Source organism: Schistocerca gregaria, chromosome 1 (genome assembly GCF_023897955.1).
Source record: "Schistocerca gregaria isolate iqSchGreg1 chromosome 1, iqSchGreg1.2, whole genome shotgun sequence".
In the NCBI taxonomy this organism is placed as follows: domain Eukaryota; kingdom Metazoa; phylum Arthropoda; class Insecta; order Orthoptera; family Acrididae; genus Schistocerca; species Schistocerca gregaria.
The window spans coordinates 307,908,894-307,932,397 of record NC_064920.1 but is presented as its reverse complement, the minus strand read 5'-3'; the positions used below and the strand labels follow the sequence as shown (position 1 = coordinate 307,932,397).

General features: G+C 40.5%; 1 protein-coding gene across 1 annotated transcript in view; it reads left to right on the top strand.

The window, feature by feature from the left end:
* The window catches only part of LOC126343008 (Hermansky-Pudlak syndrome 1 protein homolog), a 232,838-nt gene that overhangs the window by 140,558 nt on the left and 68,776 nt on the right, over positions 1–23,504 (top strand). Inside the window, exon 6 of the mRNA XM_050001904.1 lies at positions 21,489–21,952. Coding sequence (XP_049857861.1) covers positions 21,489–21,952 — 464 coding nt within the window. The remainder of the gene's footprint in view (positions 1–21,488; positions 21,953–23,504) is intronic.

The window sequence follows — 23,504 nt, the reverse complement described above, 5'->3', positions numbered from 1 at the left end:
TGGGTGATTGTGCATGTCTTGAAACGTTATCTCAGTTGTGCATCATCCTTGGTAGCTTTTTAACTCACCTGGAGAATTCTTTCTGTTGCTGCTGCCATTGTGCACCATCTACTATGAAGCATTGCCCTAGCACCACTGTCCACCCGCAGTGGACAACTGATATAGTAACAAATTGCCTACTGGGTGATTGATGCGTGTCTTGAAATGTTATCTCAATTGTGCATCATCCTTGGTAGCTTTTTAACTCAGCTGGAGAATTCTTTCTGTTGCTGCTGCCACTGTGCACCATCTACTATGAAGTACTGCCCTAGCACCACTGTCCACCCGCAGTGGACAACTGATATAGTAACAAATTGCCTACTGGGTGATTGATGCGTGTCTTGAAACGTTATCTCAATTGTGCATCATCCTTGGTAGCTTTTTAACTCAGCTGGAGAATTCTTTCTGTTGCTGCTGCCACTGTCCACCCGCAGTGGACAACTGATATAGTGACAAATTGCCTACTGGGTGATTGATGCGTGTCTTTAAACGTTATCTCAGTTGTGCGTCATCCTTGGTAGCTTTTTAACTCAGCTGGAGAATTCTTTCTGTTGCTGCTGCCACTGTGCACCATCTACTATGAAGCATTGCGCTAGCACCACTGTCCACCCGCAGTGGACAACTGATATAGTAACAAATTGCCTACTGGGTGATTGATGCGTGTCTTGAAACGTTATCTCAATTGTGCATCATCCTTGGTAGCTTTTTAACTCAGCTGGAGAATTCTTTCTGTTGCTGCTGCCACTGTGCACCATCTACTATGAAGCATTGCCCTAGCACCACTGTCCACCCGCAGTGGACAACTGGTATAGTAACAAATTGCCTTCTGGGTGATTCATCCATGTCTTGAAACGTTATCTCAATTGTGCATCATCCTTGGTAGCTTTTTAACTCAACTGGAGAAATCTTTCTGTTGCTGCTGCCACTGTGCACCATCTACTATGAAGCATTACCCTAGCACCACTGTCCACCCGCAGTGGACAACTGATATAGTAGCAAATTGCCTACTGGGTGATTGATGCGTGTCTTGAAACGTTATCCCAATTGAGCATCATCCTTGGTAGCTTTTCAACTCAGCTGGAGAATTCTTTCTGTTGCTGCTGCCACTGTGCACCATCTACTATGAAGCATTGCCCTAGCACCACTGTCCACCCGCAGTGGACAACTGATATAGTAACAAATTGCCTACTGGGTGATTGATGCATGTCTTGAAACGTTATCTCAATTGTGCATCATCCTTGGTAGCTTTTTAACTCAGCTGGAGAATTCTTTCTGTTGCTGCTGCCACTGTGCACCATCTACTATGAAGCTTTGCGCTAGCACCACTGTCCACCCGCAGTGGACAACTGATATAGTAACAAATTGCCTACTGGGTGATTGATGCGTGTCTTGAAACGTTATCTCAATTGTGCGTCATCCTTAGTAGCTTTTTAACTCAGCTGGAGAATTCTTTCTGTTGTTGCTGCCACTGTGCACCATCTACTATGAAGCATTGCCCTAGCACCACTGTCCACCCGCAGTGGACAACTGATATAGTAACAAATTGCCTACTGGGTGATTGATGCGTGTCTTTAAACGTTATCTCAGTTGTGCGTCATCCTTGGTAGCTTTTTAACTCAGATGGAGAATTCTTTCTGTTGCTGCTGCCACTGTGCACCATCTACTATGAAGCATTGCGCTAGCACCACTGTCCACCCGCAGTGGACAACTGATATAGTAACAAATTGCCTACTGGGTGATTGATGCGTGTCTTGAAACGTTATCTCAATTGTGCATCATCCTTGGTAGCTTTTTTACTCAGCTGGAGAATTCTTTCTGTTGCTGCTGCCACTGTGCACCATCTACTATGAAGCATTGCCCTAGCACCACTGTCCACCCGCAGTGGACAACTGGTATAGTAACAAATTGCCTTCTGGGTGATTCATCCATGTCTTGAAACGTTATCTCAATTGTGCATCATCCTTGGTAGCTTTTTAACTCACCTGGAGAATTCTTTCTGTTGCTGCTGCCACTGTGCACCATCTACTATGAAGCATTGCCCTAGCACCACTGTCCACCCGCAGTGGACAACTGATATAATAACAAATTGCCTACTGGGTGATTGATGCGTGTCTTGAAACGTTATCTCAATTGTGCATCATCCTTGGTAGCTTTTTAACTCAGCTGGAGAATTCTTTCTGTTGCTGCTGCCACTGTGCACCATCTACTATGAAGTACTGCCCTAGCACCACTGTCCACCCGCAGTGGACAACTGATATAGTAACAAATTGCCTACTGGGTGATTGATGCGTGTCTTGAAACGTTATCTCAATTGTGCATCATCCTTGGTAGCTTTTTAACTCAGCTGGAGAATTCTTTCTGTTGCTGCTGCCACTGTGCACCATCTACTATGAAGCATTGCCCTAGCACCACTGTCCACCCGCAGTGGACAACTGATATAGTAACAAATTGCCTACTGGGTGATTGATGCGTGTCTTTAAACGTTATCTCAGTTGTGCGTCATCCTTGGTAGCTTTTTAACTCAGATGGAGAATTCTTTCTGTTGCTGCTGCCACTGTGCACCATCTACTATGAAGCATTGCGCTAGCACCACTGTCCACCCGCAGTGGACAACTGATATAGTAACAAATTGCCTACTGGGTGATTGATGCGTGTCTTGAAACGTTATCTCAATTGTGCATCATCCTTGGTAGCTTTTTTACTCAGCTGGAGAATTCTTTCTGTTGCTGCTGCCACTGTGCACCATCTACTATGAAGCATTGTCTAGCACCACTGTCCACCCGCAGTGGACATCTGATATAGTAACAAATATCCTACTGGGTGATTGATGGTTGTCTTGAAACGTTATCTCAATTGTGCATCATCCTTGGTAGCTTTTTAACTCAGCTGGAGAATTCTTTCTGTTGCTGCTGCCACAGTGCACCATCTACTATGAAGCATTGCCCTAGCACCATTGTCCACCCGCAGTGGACAACTGATATAGTAACAAATTGCCTACTGGGTGATTGATGCGTGTCTTGAAACGTTATCTCAATTGTGCGTCATCCTTAGTAGCTTTTTAACTCAGCTGGAAAATTCTTTCTGTTGTTGCTGCCACTGTGCACCATCTACTATGAAGCATTGCCCTAGCACCACTGTCCACCCGCAGTGGACAACTGATATAGTAACAAATTGCCTACTGGGTGATTGATGCATGTCTTGAAACGTTATCTCAGTTGTGCGTCATCCTTGGTAGCTTTTTAACTCAGCTGGAGAATTCTTTCTGTTGCTGCTGCCATTGTGCACCATCTACTATGAAGCATTGCCCTAGCACCACTGTCCACCCGCAGTGGACAACTGATATAGTAACAAATTGCCTACTGGGTGATTGATGCGTGTCTTGAAATGTTATCTCAATTGTGCATCATCCTTGGTAGCTTTTTAACTCAGCTGGAGAATTCTTTCTGTTGCTGCTGCCACTGTGCACCATCTACTATGAAGTACTGCCCTAGCACCACTGTCCACCCGCAGTGGACAACTGATATAGTAACAAATTGCCTACTGGGTGATTGATGCGTGTCTTGAAACGTTATCTCAATTGTGCATCATCCTTGGTAGCTTTTTAACTCAGCTGGAGAATTCTTTCTGTTGCTGCTGCCACTGTGCACCATCTACTATGAAGCATTGCCCTAGCACCACTGTCCACCCGCAGTGGACAACTGATATAGTAACAAATTACCTACTGGGTGATTGATGCGTGTCTTTAAACGTTATCTCAGTTGTGCGTCATCCTTGGTAGCTTTTTAACTCAGATGGAGAATTCTTTCTGTTGCTGCTGCCACTGTGCACCATCTACTATGAAGCATTGCGCTAGCACCACTGTCCACCCGCAGTGGACAACTGATATAGTAACAAATTGCCTACTGGGTGATTGATGCGTGTCTTGAAACGTTATCTCAATTGTGCATCATCCTTGGTAGCTTTTTAACTCAGCTGGAGAATTCTTTCTGTTGCTGCTGCCACTGTGCACCATCTACTATGAAGCATTGCCCTAGCACCACTGTCCACCCGCAGTGGACAACTGGTATAGTAACAAATTGCCTTCTGGGTGATTCATCCATGTCTTGAAACGTTATCTCAATTATGCATCATCCTTGGTAGCTTTTTAACTCAACTGGAGAAATCTTTCTGTTGCTGCTGCCACTGTGCACCATCTACTATGAAGCATTGCCCTAGCGCCACTGTCCACCCGCAGTGGACAACTGATATAGTAACAAATTGCCTACTGGGTGATTGATGCATGTCATGAAACGTTATCTCAATTGTGCATCACCCTTGGTAGCTTTTTAACTCAGCTGGAGAATTCTTTCTGTTGCTGCTGCCACTGTGCACCATCTACTATGAAGCATTGCCCTAGCACCACTGTCCACCCGCAGTGGACAACTGATATAGTAGCAAATTGCCTACTGGGTGATTGATGCGTGTCTTGAAACGTTATCTCAATTGAGCATCATCCTTGGTAGCTTTTCAACTCAGCTGGAGAATTCTTTCTGTTGCTGCAGCCACTGTGCACCATCTACTATGAAGCATTGCCCTAGCACCACTGTCCACCCGCAGTGGACAACTGATATAGTAACAAATTGCCTACTGGGTGATTGATGCATGTCTTGAAACGTTATCTCAATTGTGCATCATCCTTGGTAGCTTTTTAACTCAGCTGGAGAATTCTTTCTGTTGCTGCTGCCACTGTGCACCATCTACTATGAAGCATTGCGCTAGCACCACTGTCCACCCGCAGTGGACAATTGATATAGTAACAAATTGCCTACTGGGTGATTGATGCGTGTCTTGAAACGTTATCTCAATTGTGCGTCATCCTTAGTAGCTTTTTAACTCAGCTGGAGAATTCTTTCTGTTGTTGCTGCCACTGTGCACCATCTACTATGAAGCATTGCCCTAGCACCACTGTCCACCCGCAGTGGACAACTGATATAGTAACAAATTGCCTACTGGGTGATTGATGCATGTCTTGAAACGTTATCTCAGTTGTGCGTCATCCTTGGTAGCTTTTTAACTCACCTGGAGAATTCTTTCTGTTGCTGCTGCCACAGTGCACCATCTGCTATGAAGCATTGCCCTAGCACCACTGTCCACCCGCAGTGGACAACTGATATAGTAACAAATTGCCTACTGGGTGATTGATGCGTGTCTTGAAACGTTATCTCAATTGTGCATCATCCTTGGTAGCTTTTTAACTCAGCTGGAGAATTCTTTCTGTTGCTGCTGCCACTGTGCACCATCTACTATGAAGTACTGCCCTAGCACCACTGTCCACCCGCAGTGGACAACTGATATAGTAACAAATTGCCTACTGGGTGATTGATGCGTGTCTTGAAACGTTGTCTCAATTGTGCATCATCCTTGGTAGCTTTTTAACTCAACTGGAGAAATCTTTCTGTTGCTGCTGCCACTGTGCGCCATATACTATGAAGCATTGCCCTAGCACCACTGTCCAGCCGCAGTGGACAACTGATATAGTAACAAATTGCCTACTGGGTGATTGATGCATGTCATGAAACGTTATCTCAATTGTGCATCATCCTTGGTTGCTTTTTAACTCAACTGGAGAAATCTTTCTGTTGCTGCTGCCACTGTGCACCATCTACTATGAAGCATTGCCCTAGCACCACTGTCCACCCGCAGTGGACAACTGATATAGTAGCAAATTGCCTACTGGGTGATTGATGCGTGTCTTGAAACGTTATCTCAATTGAGCATCATCCTTGGTAGCTTTTCAACTCAGCTGGAGAATTCTTTCTGTTGCTGCTGCCACTGTGCACCATCTACTATGAAGCTTTGCGGTAGCACCACTGTCCACCCGCAGTGGACAACTGATATAGTAACAAATTGCCTACTGGGTGATTGATGCGTGTCTTGAAACGTTATCTCAATTGTGCGTCATCCTTAGTAGCTTTTTAACTCAGCTGGAGAATTCTTTCTGTTGTTGCTGCCACTGTGCACCATCTACTATGAAGCATTGCGCTAGCACCACTGTCCACCCGCAGTGGACAACTGATATAGTAACAAATTGCCTACTGGGTGATTGATGCATGTCTTGAAACGTTATCTCAGTTGTGCGTCATCCTTGGTAGCTTTTTAACTCAGCTGGAGAATTCTTTCTGTTGCTGCTGCCACTGTGCACCAACTACTATGAAGTACTGCCCTAGCACCACTGTCCACCCGCAGTGGACAACTGATATAGTAACAAATTGCCTACTGGGTGATTGATGCGTGTCTTGAAACGTTATCTCAATTGTGCATCATCCTTGGTAGCTTTTTAACTCAGCTGGAGAATTCTTTCTGTTGCTGCTGCCACTGTGCACCATCTACTATGAAGCATTGCCCTAGCACCACTGTCCACCCGCAGTGGACAACTGATATAGTAACAAATTGCCTACTGGGTGATTGATGCGTGTCTTTAAACGTTATCTCAGTTGTGCGTCATCCTTGGTAGCTTTTTAACTCAGATGGAGAATTCTTTCTGTTGCTGCTGCCACTGTGCACCATCTACTATGAAGCATTGCGCTAGCACCACTGTCCACCCGCAGTGGACAACTGATATAGTAACAAATTGCCTACTGGGTGATTGATGCGTGTCTTGAAACGTTATCTCAATTGTGCATCATCCTTGGTAGCTTTTTTACTCAGCTGGAGAATTCTTTCTGTTGCTGCTGCCACTGTGCACCATCTACTATGAAGCATTGCCCTAGCACCACTGTCCACCCGCAGTGGACAACTGGTATAGTAACAAATTGCCTTCTGGGTGATTCATCCATGTCTTGAAATGTTATCTCAATTGTGCATCATCCTTGGTAGCTTTTTAACTCAACTGGAGAAATCTTTCTGTTGCTGCTGCCACTGTGCACCATCTACTATGAAGCATTGCCCTAGCACCACTGTCCACCCGCAGTGGACAACTGATATAGTAACAAATTGCCTACTGGGTGATTGATGCATGTCATGAAACGTTATCTCAATTGTGCATCACCCTTGGTAGCTTTTTAACTCAGCTGGAGAATTCTTTCTGTTGCTGCTGCCACTGTGCACCATCTACTATGAAGCATTGCCCTAGCACCACTGTCCACCCGCAGTGGACAACTGATATAGTAACAAATTGCCTACTGGGTGATTGATGCATGTCTTGAAACGTTATCTCAATTGTGCATCATCCTTGGTAGCTTTTTAACTCAGCTGGAGAATTCTTTCTGTTGCTGCTGCCACTGTGCACCATCTACTATGAAGCATTGCCGTTACACCACCGTCCACCCGCAGTGCTGTTGCTACTGCTTCTAATGTGTGCATTGTGATATCTTGCACTCTGTCCAAGACCTTTTGCCTCGCCTCTGCGGCCACCACAGCTGCCGCACCACCTCTGCATCGTCTGGGACCTCGTGCTGCGGCTGCTGCTGGTGCTGCTGTTGTGTGCCTTCATGCTATTGTCTGAAACCTCAACACCACTGTCTGCAATTGCTGATGCCACTGCACCATCTCAGTGCGCTATTTGTGACTTTAGCCACTGTTGGCTACTCCTGGCCACCTGCCTTCCGTGTAATCTACCTTGACCCTGGCCACTGTCTGTCTGAAGCTGCTGAGGCTGCACCACCCCTGGTTGCCCTCCAGTGTAACCACTCTGTCACCAGGTGCCATATGTCTGCTGGGCTAGTCTAGGCCGCTTGTTCTTTCTTCTGTGGTTGCTATCTTCTTCTCAAGAGGGGAAGAGGAACACTATTTTACTCTTCTGTCTGCTGGCTCCGTTGATGACATATGTACTGGTTGTTCAAGTAAGGCAAAAGTGGTTACCCATTCTGCTGTTTTATGCGATCTCAGATTGAGTAGATTCAATATTCCAAAAGGAGGAGACCTATTCCTGTAACTCGTGGTGTAAAAACTATCACACAATAATTCGTGACCAGACTCACATCTGACACTAAAGAATATTTTATGTTGCATCCAACGAGTGGTCTAGATGCTACATGATTGTGGGAAGTCTGTCTGGTTAGTTGGTGTGGAGTTGGTAACTGAATATTTTTAAGGAGTTATGTAATTTGGTCAAGAAATACACAAATAAAAGGTAAGATGTGAACAACAAGAATCTTTAATGCTCGTTTGAGTAAAAAATAAATAAATGGCTTGACTGAAAGTACAAATGAAAGTACACTATTCCTGATTGTAAAATTCCCTTGGAGGGAGGTATGTGTCTAATTGTGACTGCGAACAGAGCTAGAGCCAATACTGCAAGTACAGGCCGCAGGCCTGATGTGCTCAGTGTCCCTCTTGGACAGTGTTCTTTACTGAACTCTCCTTTGGGCAGCAGTGCCTCCCATCTTTATACTATGGAATGGCCACATAGCCACTCCCCTTGGCACTTCCGGCCACCACACTTTGGGCCTCGTGTGTGACCATATATCATCTCCACCAACAAGTTACCCCGCCTTGCAAATTCTTCACATGATACCTCTCGAGTCCACATAACAATTCCTGCTGATACCTAAAGCAACACCCTCCCTGTGGCATCTCCTTTGCGCACTGGGTGTGTTCTAAAAAACTTGTTTGTTCTGGTTTCTGTTCTTTGCCTTTCAGCCATTGCATTTTCTAAATATGCAGCGTCATCCTCAAGGGAGAAACAGTGTACTATGCACCAAGAACACTGTAATCGTTTCACATCTGCACCTGCAATTCGAGACATGTAATGGACACCTCCTAACATTCTGTGACATAGTGCACCATTGGTCAGAAACTACCAGCAGCTGGACTAGGGAATTACTGCCCCAAGCGTAGGCTGCCATTAACACCAAAACACAAACAACTGTGTTTGGAGGGGTGCTGTGAGAAGGAAGACAGATTGCTGCTACAGTCCCCAGATGACCATCGTCAGCGAGTGTGGTGTTGATCTGGGGAGAGATTCCATTGTTCCAATGTTTTGGAGAGACACAGTAGTGTTAGTCCTATCATAATATTGTGGAGAGCCACCAGGTACAACTTCAGGTCACTGTGACAATGCAGTGGTACATCACGAACATCCAGTGTCCTCGTGTGTTACCTCTCAGGTGATGGTATTGTGCTGACATTTTTCAACAAGCTGATGCTGGTCCACACAAAGCACATGTGTCTATGAACTGTTATTTATGTACTTATTTATTTATTTACACATCAAGTTCTGTAGAACCAGATTGAGGAGCAAGTCTCCTAGGTCATGGAATGTGTCAGTATATGAAACAACAACATAAAAGTAATAACAGATAAAAATGAAATGTTTATGAACCCAAAAAAAGTCAGTCCATAAGTTTAAGTCAATGCAATCAACAATACAAGAAGAATCAGCTTAATTTTTCAAAGAACTCTTCGACAGAATAGAAGGAATGATCCATGACGAAACTCTTCAGGTTCAATTTGAAGCACGTGGATTACTGCTAAGATTTTTGAATTCAAGTGGTAGCGTATTGAAAATGGATGGAGCAGTATACTGCACACCTTTCTGCACAAGACCTAAGGAAGTCTGATCCAAATGTAGGTTTGATTTCTGCCTAGTATTAACTGAGTGACAGCTGCTTATTCTTGGGAATATGCTAATATTGAGAGAGATAGATAGAGAGAGAGAGAGAGAGAGAGAGAGAGAGAGAGAGAGAGAGAGAGAGAGAGAGAGAGAGACCAATGTCAAAATACCTAGACTCGTGAGCAGGGGTTGACAAGAGATTTGTGAACTTACGCCACTTATTGCCTGAACTGCCTATTTCTGAGACAAAAATATCCTTTTAGAATGGGAAGAGTTGCCCAAAATGTAATACCATACAACATAAGCAAATGAAAATAAGCAAAGTACACTAATTTTCTTGTCGAACGACCACTCACTTTAGGTACCGTTCGAATAGTAAAAATTGCAGCATGAAATCTTTAAACAAGATCCTGAACGTGGGCTTTCCATGACAGTTTACTATCTATCTGAACACCTAGAAATTTGAACTGTTCAGTTTCACTAATCATGTGCCCATTCTGTGAAATTAAAACATCAGGTTTTGTTGAATTGTGTGTTAGAAATTGTAAAAACTGAGTCTTACTGTGATGTAGCGTTAGTTTATTTTCTACGAGCCATGAAGTTAAGTCATGAACTGCACTATTTGAAACTGAACCAATGTTGCATAGTGTCATCAGCAAATATAAATATTTTAGAGTTACTCGTAATACTACAGGGAATATCATTTACATAAATAAGGAACAGGTGTGGCTCCAGTACCTATCCTTGAGGCACACCCACTTGACTGTACCCTGCTCAGATCCCACACCATAGCCATTCTCAACATAATGAATAATTACCTTTTGCTGTCTTTGCTAAAGTAAGAGGTGAATAAGTCTGTAATGGTCCAACTTCTGGAGCAATATTTTGTGATCAACACAATCAAATGCCTTAGTTAAATCAAAAAATATGCCTATCATTCGAAACCTTTTGTTTAAGCTGTCCAGTACCTCTCAGAGACAAGAGAGTATAGCATTTTCAGTTGTTAAACAACTTCTAAATCTGAACTTTACATTTTATAGCAAATTGTGTGATATAAAATGATCAGCTATCCTTATGTACACAGCCTTTTCAATAACACTGATGGCATAGAAATAGGTCTAAAAGTATCTACATTATCCCTTTCTCCCTTTTTATAAAGTGGCTTTACTACTGAGTGCTTTAATGTTCAGGAAACTGACCATTCCTAAAGGAGAAATTACAAATATGGCTAAATACAGAGCTAACATGTGCGCAGCACAGCACTTTAATATTCTGCTAGGCACTCAATCATAACCATGATAGTCCTTAGTCTTCAGTGATTTAATTGTTGATTCAATCTCCCCCTTGTCTGAATCACAGAGGAGTATTTCAGACATCAATCTCGGAAAGGCAATGGCCAAGAAAATTATATGATTCCCTGTAGAAGCTAAGTTTTTATTTAATTCACCAGCCGGTTCCTCAGTAACAGAAATAATTTTACTACAAACTGACTTTACGTCTTCGACCCTGTGCTGCTGACCAGACACTTCCTTCACAACTGACCATATGGTTTTAATTTTATTATGTCAATTAGCTATTCTATTTGCATACCACATACTCTTTGCCTTTCTAATAACATTTTTAAGCACCTTACAGTACTGTTTGTAAAGAGCTCCTGTAGCTTGATTGTGACTTCTTCTAACATTTTGATATAATTACCACTTTGTTCTACATGATATCCTTATTCCACTAGTCAGCCACTCGGGCTGCCTACTACTGCTAGGAAGCCTATTCTAATGGAAAGCAACTCTCAAAGAGCATGAGAAATGTGTTTAGGAAAGCATTATATTTATCATCTATGCTATCAGCACTACAAACATCCTGCCACTCTTCTTCCGTGACAAGGTCTAAAAAAACTCTCTATTGCTGTTGGATTAACTTTCGTACATAGTTTGAAACTGTGTGTGACATTTGTCTGACTACAAAAGCCTTTTAGTGTTAAAATTTTTGCACCATGGTCTGAAAGGCCATTCAACCTTTTACTAACAGATTTCCCATCTAGTAATGAAGAATGAATAAAAATATTGTCTGTGGCTGTGCTACTGTTCCCCTGCACCCTAGTTTGAAAAAATTACAAAATTTATACTGAAGTCACCACATATAAATAATTTCTGGTACTTCCTTCAAAGTAAATCAAGAACGCTCTCTAGCTTGAGCAGAAATGCTTTGAAGTCAGAGTTAGGGAATCTATAAACACCACCACTTAGTTTAGCTTCACTAAATTCAACTGCCTTTGCAACACATTCAAATATCTGTCCAGTGCTGTGCTGTGATACATCTATGGACTCAAATGGAATACTGCTTTTTTTTTTTTTTACATACATAGCCACTGTCCCACCCCACAAGGAACTCCTTGAAAAATAGCCAGCTAATCTGTATCCTGGTAAAGGAAGCCTCTGAACTGTCTTATTTAAGTGGTGCTCTGACATCCAATAATTTCAATCTATAAGCAGTTCACTAATTTTGTCTCTAATACCTCTTATATACTAATTCCTTCTCTACTTGGAAACATGACATCCCCTGAAGGTGATCCCTTAGTTAGAGGGACTTCCTTTAAGCAGGTATACCTGTCAGCTGACTTCAATCTAAGAAAGGTGCAGCTCTAACACCAACTACTACAGGAATTTTTCCATGAGTGATCCCACCACCATACCTTACACTGTCACCTATAAGCTTTGTCAGCTTCCCCTTCCCATACCTATTGAGGTGCAGGCCATGCCTAGTGGAACCCAATCTACTGATAGACCCAACTGGCACCAATGAGATGTGAAACATGCCCTCTGCCATCAACACACTCCTCAACCCCATGTTAGCATACCTAACAGCCACATTAAGATGAGGCCTAACATGATGCTGAAACAGTTGCACGAAATGCACATTAGTGCCACCAGTTTGAGTAGCCATCTTTAGCAGGTCACCACCTATATAATATTCCTTGTCCCTGTCAAGACTGTTCCCTGCTCCACCCACTATCACTACCTGATCCTCCTTTGTAAAATTTGTACATAGCTCCCCCATGCTGTCAGTCACCTGAGCCAACCCTGAACTAGGCTTTACAATGCTAATGACCTGGTACTCACTCCCCAACACTTCCTGTTGGGGTACTCCCATGGCCAGTAAGGTTCCCAGCTCTATCTCTGACATATAGTAATGTGTGGGACGAGCTCAGATGTTAAATCCATCCCATTGTCAGTATCAAGGATATCGAAGACCAGTTGCCAGATTGTCTCAGGAGAGACTACAACTGCTTTGTAATACCCTTCTCAACTGAATCAGTACACACATCCAGGCCAGATGGGTTCATCGTCATGCTGATAAGTGGGCTCATAATGCGAAATTCTTTGTTAATTTTACTCAATTTCATTATTGACGACATGGCATCACATACCCTCCCAAATGGTGAAGTTTCATTTTGTTTCCTCTTCTCCTTCTGGGTGCTTCACTTTTTTGTCAGGCAGTGTAATATGTTCACTGTGGGAAAAGAGAAAAGAGGTCAGATTTATTTTTAGATGTAAAAGTACATAGAAGTCTACAGAAAGTCCACTCATAAGGGTAGATAGGTACCTTGACAGAAATTCCAGTCTTCATCCCAAGCCCAAAAGAGGAGCAATTAAGACATTGGTAGATCAGGCCTCAAGAATCTGTAAGCCACTTGGAGGAAGAGCTCCGTCCCTTAAGAATTTGTTTCAGAAGAAGTGGTTACTCTGGGAAAAATTAAGCAAACACTAAATCATGAAAAGGTATGGAACTTCTGGCAAAAAAGAATCAGCTAGAAGAAAAGTTTTCTTCCCGTATGTGAAGAAGGATGGAGATTGCATAAGTAAAGTTCTAATGGGACAGTGGTATTGACACAGTATTTAAACCAAAAAGAAAAGTGTGAGTGTGCATGCTTCAAAGGTTTTACGCCCACAACTTGCTATAGCAGAATTAGACAAAATATATTTTAAATTAGTCAAGTGTACAAAGAAGCCCACAACTTGCAGTAGCAGAATGAGACAAAATATATTTTAAATTAGTCAAGTGTACAAAAAAGCATAAACATGTGTCTTAAATAACACAAGTTCAATTGTTGTCAGTTCAGTTGTCATCTGGGCAAATTTGATAAATTGGCAGTAGCAGATCATGTATTGGGACTAGGAACTAAGAAATTTGATTTTTTCACCCTAAAATATTATCAAGGACCAGTCATTACTATACTAGGCTGTACACAGAGCCCATAGGAATTAAGTAGCACAAAACAGCTTTAAGAGAAAAGAGGGCACGACTGTAACTAGACAATTTGTGGGCTTTATTGTTAAGTGCGGCAAACAGTGACAACTCTTCTGCTGTGCAAGTTAAAGAACACACTTTGGTGTGACTTCACAATTTTTGCAGTGGGCAATTAACACCACAAGTTGACCATTGCATGGTTATTAATAAACAGTCCAGCAGGTTCGTCTAGCAAAAGGACTTTAAACTTGAAAATTAAGTATCAATAAATCTTTATCTCTAAGGATGTCTTCTGCTGAAGAGATGGTTTTTTTTGTAGAAACATACTTTTGAACATGGCTTAATTCCCATAAAAAGAATGTCTTCACGGAGATAAACACTAGCTGTGAAACCCATCATTCGATGTGTTTGTTACTTTTGAGAATGATGGCACCATAGATAGATTTTTGTATAGTTTTCTCTCTTCTTGGAGTGAGGGACAGTTTATTATCTTATCTGATTGGTCTTCATTTATACATACTGCCTTGTCTTATTTTTCTGCTTACATGATACTCTGCTTGATTCCTCCATGTTGGATGACACTGCCATTATACTTATTGCATTATTATTATTATTATTATTATTATTATTATTATTATTATTATTATTATTACTATTACTATTATTACTACTGCTCTTTCCTGTCTCAGACGTTATGTCTGGTTATAAATGGAAAGTGACACGGACCTTGATCAAGTGTGACTTCCTTTTAACTGTACGGTATATGTTACATTATTATTATTATTATTATTATTATTATTATTATTATTTTCTTTGAAAATTACATGCATTTGTCAGTATTACAATTTTAATTTCTCTACAATATTGGAAAATTTCGTGTTTACACATTTTTATGCCTCCTATTGGTTATTAATTGTTGTAAATTATCTTCAGCCTTTAAACTTTTATATATCTATTTGTCTTTTCTGCTTTATGCCATCCTGACAGCTTTGCTTTTATTTTCAGCATTAAATTTATTTTATTTTATTTTTTATGAATTGTTTGCAATCTTTAACAAGATTAAAAATTGGGGACTGTGTCTCAGAATGGATTATTTCGTTTTTTGGTGCCTAAATATTAGGTTGGTGCACAAATTCATGGTGTGTTCATTTTGCATGTTGGTACGCTCCACTTACTGTGTTTTTTTTTTTTTAATCAATTTTTCCGTTTTATCATTTGTAGTCAGTGAATGAAGATGTGGACACTAGAAAATGGAGTGCCAAGTGAAGAAATGGGAACATTTCTGACATGTTCTTCTATTTGAGTTCAGTAGAGGGGCAAAAGCAGTGGAGGTAGCCAGAAACATTTGTCCCTACATGGGACAATGCCATTGGAGAGAGCATGGCAAGGAAAATGGTTTTCTCATTTTAAAGAGGATAGTTTTGACATTAGTGACTCTCCACATTCAAGAAGATCATGTTTAAATGCATTAATTCACAATGCTCCACATCAGTGTACTGAAGAACTGGCAAATGTGATGAACTGTGATCATTCCACCATTTTGCAAAATTTGCATCCAGTGAGGAAAGTTCAAAATTCAGGTGTATGGATACTGCATGCTCTAAGCCAAAATCACAAAAAATCAATGGCTGCCCATATGTGCATCTCTGCTTTTTTTGGCTCATGAACCATACCAACAATTCCTGTACTGTATCACGACTGGTGATGATAAGAGGTTCAATGATTGAGCCGAAACAACACAGCATCTCCCGGTACAATGACCTGACACACCCACAAAAGAAAACATTATCGTGGTGCCACAAGTTCTGGAAATCAGCGAAGTTCAAACGTGTCAGGGAAATATCAGGGAAATTTGAAAAAAAAAAAAAAAAAAACAGTGAAGAAATCTCGTTTTTGTCTCAGCAGATGAAATGGTTTGTTTATGAGATCATGCGCCATCGCTGGCGGGATGCCGCTTCCTACTCCCTCTTTCTTACTGCTTCTCGCCTTCCTACCCCTCTTCTCAGCTTGCAGTCAGTGCTGCCACCGCTTCTTGTCACTAGCCTAGCAGCAGCAGATGAGAGGCAGTGGTTTGTGTGGCTCTGATTCTCAGAGGCTGTTAATGCAGTGGTCGGAGACCTCGGTCAGGTGTGCATGAGTTGTGTCTTGAGAGATTGTGTGTGCTCTCATTTTCTGACAAAGGCTATGGCTGAAAGTTTAGTTGTGAGAGTGTAGTTGTCTTTTCTACATGCCTGTCTGCAGCTCAGCAATATTCTTTTTGGTGAATTACTACCTATCCTTATTTGTACCTGATTCTCAGAGTATCAGGGCGAGTTATATGTTGCATGAATTGATCGCTGTAGTCTCATTTCATCAACATGGTGTCTGTGACATGTGATTAGCTGGCTACACAAGTGGACTCCCATGATGCAGGCCATTTCTGCCAATCTGAAATCCATTGTTTCCCACTAATGTCCAAGCCCTGCCCATTGGATCTAGTCTCACTGATATGCCTGAAGGCTGGATCTATTTGTGTGTGGCATAATGCGGTGGATTTTTCTGATTTTTCCGTGGACCTGGGACTGGGTGCTCCGTGACAGGCCAGAAGCCATAGGTGATGGATTTCAGGAATTGCAACTGTCTCACCGCAAGTAGTTTTACAGTGTGGCATTTTATAGACATTTTATTTATTATAGTACATTTTGGCACCTCAAAAGTAGTTTATATAATAGAAAGTATGGATGATAAGAAGAAGAAAATCGTGGCAGTCGCTGGCAGTTTGTATGCTCAGATATTTCTTGAAAGAAAAATCACGGAATACCTATAAAATAATAGACATAACACAGTGGGTGATAACTGACAATAATGGATGTAGTAGAACCAACATTTTATTGGTGGTCACCTATAGTGTTGGCGTACACAACTCTTCCCTGCCTTATACACTTCTTTCAAGACACCTACGTTTTCTGCGATTCTTTCTGAAATCAATAAAGGTATTTTAAATCTGTCTTGTGACTCCAAGGAAATGTGTATTTTTGTCAGCAAATGTATTTTGTTTTATTGAAATAAAATAACAACAGTGGTCTTAATGAAACACATACACCATTTGGTTTGCTTTCTCCATCCAACATTTTTTGTCAACTTATATTTTTACTTTACCTTGAGACCTCAAAATTTATCAGGGAAAAATGCTAAAACTTGTCTGGAAAAAGGGAAATATTAGGAAATTTCAGTTGGGGAAACTTGGGGCAAGTGTGGTTATGCATCTGGTGGAACAGTGATGATGTACTATGATTTTCTTCCCTGAAGTGTAACCATCACTACTGACATTTATTGTCAATGACTGAGATGTCTTGCAGATGCAGTCCAAGAACAACTACGACTCCAAAAAGTGATCCTACTCCATGATAACACCCACTCACATTCTGCTAGGCTGGCAAAAAACACTATACAGGAGTTGGTTTGGGAAATCATTCTGCACCAGCATTATTCATCTAATCTTACGGCCTCAGATTTTCACGTTTTCTGCTGTCTATTGAACAACCTCCAAGGAACTTCCTTTCTGGTTGAAACTGTGCTCGGAACATGGCTAAATGACTTTTTCACCTCAAAACCATGTGATTCCTACAGTCACAGAATCGAAAAGTTACTCTAGTGCTAGCAGACTGTTGTAAATAGTGAAAAAGAATATATTATTGATGACTCAAGTCTCTGTTATGTGTATCTGTTGTTTTATTAAACTTACAGAAAAATGCTCCGAACTTGTGTACCAGTCCAATATTTAAGGGTCTGACTGAACTTTCTAATGTGTGTTATCTGGCTGTTTAAACTGAACATTGTTACTGATGTGTATATTTGTGAATTAATCAGAATTCCATTTTAGAGAGTTTTGCAATTACATTGTTTTTTTACGTACACTTAGTCCAGTTCTAGATTATCAGTACGAATCTGAGTCTTAAAATTTGTAAAACCTCAGTGTTAGGCATGTAATTTGGTGGATTTTCCCAAAACCAACTGTTACTTTTATTGTTTTGCAGAAATGATCTGAAAGTTCAAGATCTATTACAGACAAATCGCAATGTTCCCTGTCTATTTATAAGAGTATACGTAATTATTGATGTGAAGTTTTATATACCTTTGATGTACTGTTGACCAGTTACGACATGCCAGAACTGTGAAGAATATTTATGGCAATAGTGCTGATGTCATCTCTAGAATTTATATATCTGGATACCACAATCATTGTTGGATTGGGGGGAAAGGGGGGCGGGGGGGGGGGGGAGGCGGGGGGGGGGGGAGGCGGGGGGGGGGGGGGAGGTAGTCATACAAATGCATATTCCTCGACCATGTAAGGAGTTTCTACAATATCAGGTGATCTTTTTGTAGAAAGATAATATTGTATGCTGAGTTTTTGTCCATCTGCAGCATTGTTGTGGGATGCACACTGCTGTGCTGTTAAAGACTGAAAGTAAACTTGCAGTTGATATACTTTTTTTCTGCATGTTTTGATGGAGATTTATTAGATTTATGTGAATTTTAAAGTTACATTTTTATGACTTTTTCCTTTTGATTCTTAGTAAGATTGCATTTGCTGTGTTGGAATCTATTTATTGCAGACAAACTTGATAAAATTTTGGAGTGTTAGAGACATTTTTTTAAAGAGTAGAACTTACTTTCACAGTTTATCCTAAACAGGCATAGGTTTCCTCATGATAATAGATATTTGACTATTTGTGGCCTGAAACTCTTTTCTCTTTGCTGTTGCTATTCAGCTCAAAATACCTTCTCTGTTTTGTTAAGGTATTGGCCCTGTCTTGTGAAACTGTGACTACTGGCAGGCGTGACTGTGACAGCACAACTTGCTCTAAGACAGCACAACTTGCTCTAAGTCAGTCATTATCAGTGCCATCTCCAGCCTAATATTAAAATCTCATCAAAGTGCATATTAATGCTTCATGTTGGAGAAACTGTTTTGTACTGGTCACCATCAAAATTTGTTTTTCATGCGTGCAACAATTGTCTGTCTCCTCTCTCTCTCCCAGCATTTCTACCAGTTATCATTTTCCAGCCACCTTCCTCCCCCTGTTGACAATCTTGGTAATAGCTTTCCTCCTTCCTTCAGTTGTGTCTGGCACAGAATTCACCTTCCAGTTTGCTATCAAAATCTTCTCATTGCTTACTCTGTATTTCTAGGAATGGTTTCTCGGCTTTCTCAGTGGCCTCTTTGTTGCACTACACATAGCAAGTCATTTATGAAAATAATAATAGTAAGTTCTGCTACTCATAAACCTATGATTGTTGTCACAATTTTAGCTTACATTCAAAAGATTTAGAATGAATGTTCTGGCAAATGAAACTTTATTATATTCAGATTTGTAAGTAGGTGGGAATGTGTAATATTTGTTAAAGGTTCAGTAACTTTCGCTGATGAAAACAAACAGAAATGGTACATCACATTCCACAAGTAACAGTCTTTTATGACTGTAATAAAATCATAATTAGACAATATACATTTCACTTTATTTCAGAGCATCTTCAGTGGTCAGATTTTTTGCTTCCTACTTCATTTCTAATTTTCTTCCAGATACAGGTGCTCAATTTTTAGAACATTGTACATTACTTATACTGCCTATATCTTTGTTTTCATGTTGTGTAAAACAAAAAAATATATCCAATGCCAGGAAAGTGAAGTGTTGTAAAAATTGAGCACCTATATGTGAAAAAGCATTAGGAATGAAGTAGGAAACAAAAGATCTGAATTGCCTATGATATAAATAAGACTTTTGTCACAGTTGCTGAAGACAATATGTAACCTATTTTAGTTGTATAACTACTAGTGTGGAAAATGAAGGCTTGTCAACAAAAAAGATAACATGCATACTATTCTTTTGGTGCTCTTTATGACAGCAGAATGAAATAGTGGTTACTTGAATGTTAAATGAAATGACAATTTATCACACTAAGATGATTTGATAAGATTGTTCACAATTTGTCAATCATGAAATGAAATCTATGGCATGTCTTTTGGATTTTCAAAAAACAGAAGACAGTGTCTGAAATTCACATTGGAACGTCATATTTTTATGTTACTGACAAAAATAAATACTAATGTTTACATACATTTAAAAATAATTGTTGATATTCTAGGCTGGAGTTTTCCTTCTTTAAAAATATATTGTGTTGGAACACTATACACAGTTTGTGCATGACAAATACCTGTGATTTTATCTCTCTCTCTCTCTCTCTCTCTCTCTCTCTCTCTTTTTCTCGCTCTTTCTCTGTGGCCCTCTTGAAAATCTCTTCTGTCCACTCTTAACATGTCTTGGAAATCAAGTGTAGATAAATAAATGAAGAAACAAATGTTACAATTTTTTGACTGTTTTCGCAAACATGTGAAAATTGTCAATGGCGGTTAATATATCTCCTATTCTTACTGTAAAGATCTTTTGTGATGTACAAATCAATCCATCATAACATGGTTTATGAGGTTTTGCCGGGGAGATCATAGAACACACATCTCCAGATGTCCAGCTGGGTTAACATTTATGTTCTTCTGCATAGTATTGTGAGGTTGTTGGAGTTGAGATACTATGCACATCTAAAATCAACACTTGTAAAAGGTGATTGGGTCATTTGTCAGTATATTGTACAGAAAAACTGAATCATTAACTTGATTGGACTTGTTGATACAAGTCTTTCTCATCTGAATGGTTTGTAAATATTAATTAAACAGGCAGGTCATGACACACCTTAAATATACAGTGATGAGCAACGGGCTCATATCACAAAAGTTATAACTGGTGTTCTGTTGAAAGATTGTTGTTGTTGTTGTGTGTGTGTGTGTGTGTGTGTGTGTGTGTGTGTGTGTGTGAGAGAGAGAGAGAGAGAGAGAGAGAGAGAGAGAGAGAGTAGGGTGGGGATCGGGGACGCACTGATCATGAGGCCCCTCCGTGTTCCCACCCCCACCCCCACCCGCATTCCCTGGATCTGTGCCTGGAAGGAACGGAGGCAGCATTGAAGGAAAGGCGTCAGAATCAGTGGAGGTCAAAGCACAGTTCTTACTGAAGCAGTATCCTTCGCCTCCTGTTCTCTCTAATGTGTTTTCATTCATCTTTGCCAACCTTTCGCCCTGACTTCAGATTAACTGCCTCTTCCATTAATTATTTCCTTTGCGTGAGTTTTCCAAAATTAGGAATAGACCTGCCATCTTTATTTTTGAGTTTGCCTGTTTGCTTTACTAGGATTTGTTTTTCCTGATAGTTAGTAGGAGCCATCCCATACATCTCTCTATGAATTTAATGAATTTCTGAATGCACACACACACACACACACACACACACACACACACACACACACACACACACACACACACACACGGGATTTTGTAGACCGTACCATGGAAAAATCGAAAAGGGTCAAAATGATGTTATCATAGATAGTAGCTTTGGTGTAATACTTCCATTGACTACTGTAATATCTAATGATAACAACATTTATTGCATAAAGTATACATTGTTTGGTGAATGCATTTGGTTATGCTCTATTATCACTTAAAAGGACTGAAAAACAGCATTTTCAGTAATAACAAACAGTAATTTGTATTTATGGTTGCTTGTACATGAATAATGGTAGTTAATTTACTTTACATTTGTTATACATTCTTCTATACTATACTTATGCCTTTTTTCAGACACATGGTGCTTCAGTTGCTTCTGGCCTGTGTGAAGCCTTTGGCGCCATAAACGAACTGCAAAATGTGCAGCTGCAGAAGGATATAGATGAACTGAGACATTCTTTTGATAATTTAGATTCCAGTATAAAGAAAATTTTGGAAGGATATAAAAAACTACGCTCCTCAAAACATGAAATAGAAATTAGCTACAAAAAGCTTACCAGTAAATGGGACTTCCTAAGGAAAAAATACATTGAATATATAAAAACTCAAGACAGTGAGTGTATACTTAGAATAGAATCAAGTACAGCTAGCTTCATTGATGTATTGAAGGAAATGCTGCAACTTACATGCTGGGATACATCTCTGATACACCAAGGGAAAGAACTGCTGTTGACTGTTGCAAACCATGTGAAGCAGAAGTTATCTCATTTCAGCGAATTTCTTAAAGTCAAAGCCTTAAGAAACTTTACGTTGGGATCATATCCTTTTATAAACATAATTATGCTATTGTTCCTCTTTGTAACTCCATAAAGTATATACAGCATGAGATGAAAGAAATTACAAGATAATTTGTGTACTGAGTGTATCTAATAACGGTTTTTCTAATGTAATACTGTAATAAGAATAGATATATGATTTATCTTGAACAGAAATATCTCCTCCAAGCAGAAAAGCATGGATTTCACAAACATCAGTCATGCAAAACCTGATGTGTGCTTTTCTTATGGTCTCCAGAAAACCATAAATTAGAATTATCAGGTAGACACAGTTTTTCTTGGCTTCAGGAAAGTATTTAACTCAGTACCACACCTGAACTTGTTATTGAATCTACATCTACATACATACTCTGCTATCCACCATACGGTGCATGGCGGAGGGTACCTCGTACCACAACTAGCATCTACTCTCCCTGTTCCACTCCCAAACAGAACAAGAGAAAAATGACTGCCTATATGCCTCTGTAAAGCCCTAATCTCTCTTATCTTATCTTTGTGACCTTTCCACGAAATATAAGCAGGTAGGAGTAAAATTGTACTGCAGTCAGCCTCAAATGCTGGTTCTCTAAATTTCCTCAGTAGTGATTCACGAAAAGAACGCCTCCTTTCCTTTAGAGAGTCCCACCCGAGTTCCTGAAGCATTTCCGTAACACTCGCGTAATGATCAAACCCACCAGTAAGAAATCTAGCAGCCCGCCTCTGAATTGCTTCTATATTCTCCCTCAATCCGACCTGATAGGGATCCCAAACGCTCGAGCAGTACTCAAGAATAGGTCGTATTAGTGTTTTATAAGCGATCTCCTTTACAGATGAACCACATCTTCCCAATATTCTACCAACGAACAGAAGACGACTATCCACCTTCCCCACAACTGCCATTACATGATTGTCCCACTTCATATCACTCTGCAGTGCTATGCCCAAGTAGTTAATCGACATAACTGTGTCAGGTGCTACACTACTAATGAAGTATTCAGGCATTACGGGATTCTTTTTCCTATTCATCTGCATTAATTTACATTTATCTATATTTAGAGTTAGCTCATCATCAGCAAACAGCCACCCTATCCAAAAGATCATTTATGTAGATACAAAACAACAGCGGACCTACCACACTTCTCTGGGCCACTCCAGATGATACCCTCACCTCCGACGAACACTCACCATTGAGGAGACCATACTGGGTTCTATTACTTAATAAGTCTTCGAGCCACTCACATATTTGGGAACCAATCCCATATGCTCATACCTTAGTTAGGAGTCTGCAGTGGGTCACTGAGTCAAACGCTTTCTGGAAGTCTAGGAATATGGCATCCGTCTGATACTCTTCATCCATGGTTTGCAAGATATCATGTGGAAAAAGGGCGAGTTGTGTTCCGCAGGAGCGATGCTTTCTAATGCTGTGCTGATGCATTGACAGCAACTTCTCTTTCTCAAGGAAATTCATTATATTCAAACTGAGAATATGTTCGAGAATCCTGCAACAAACCAATGTTAAGGATATTGGTCTGTAATTTTCAGGATCCGTCCTTCT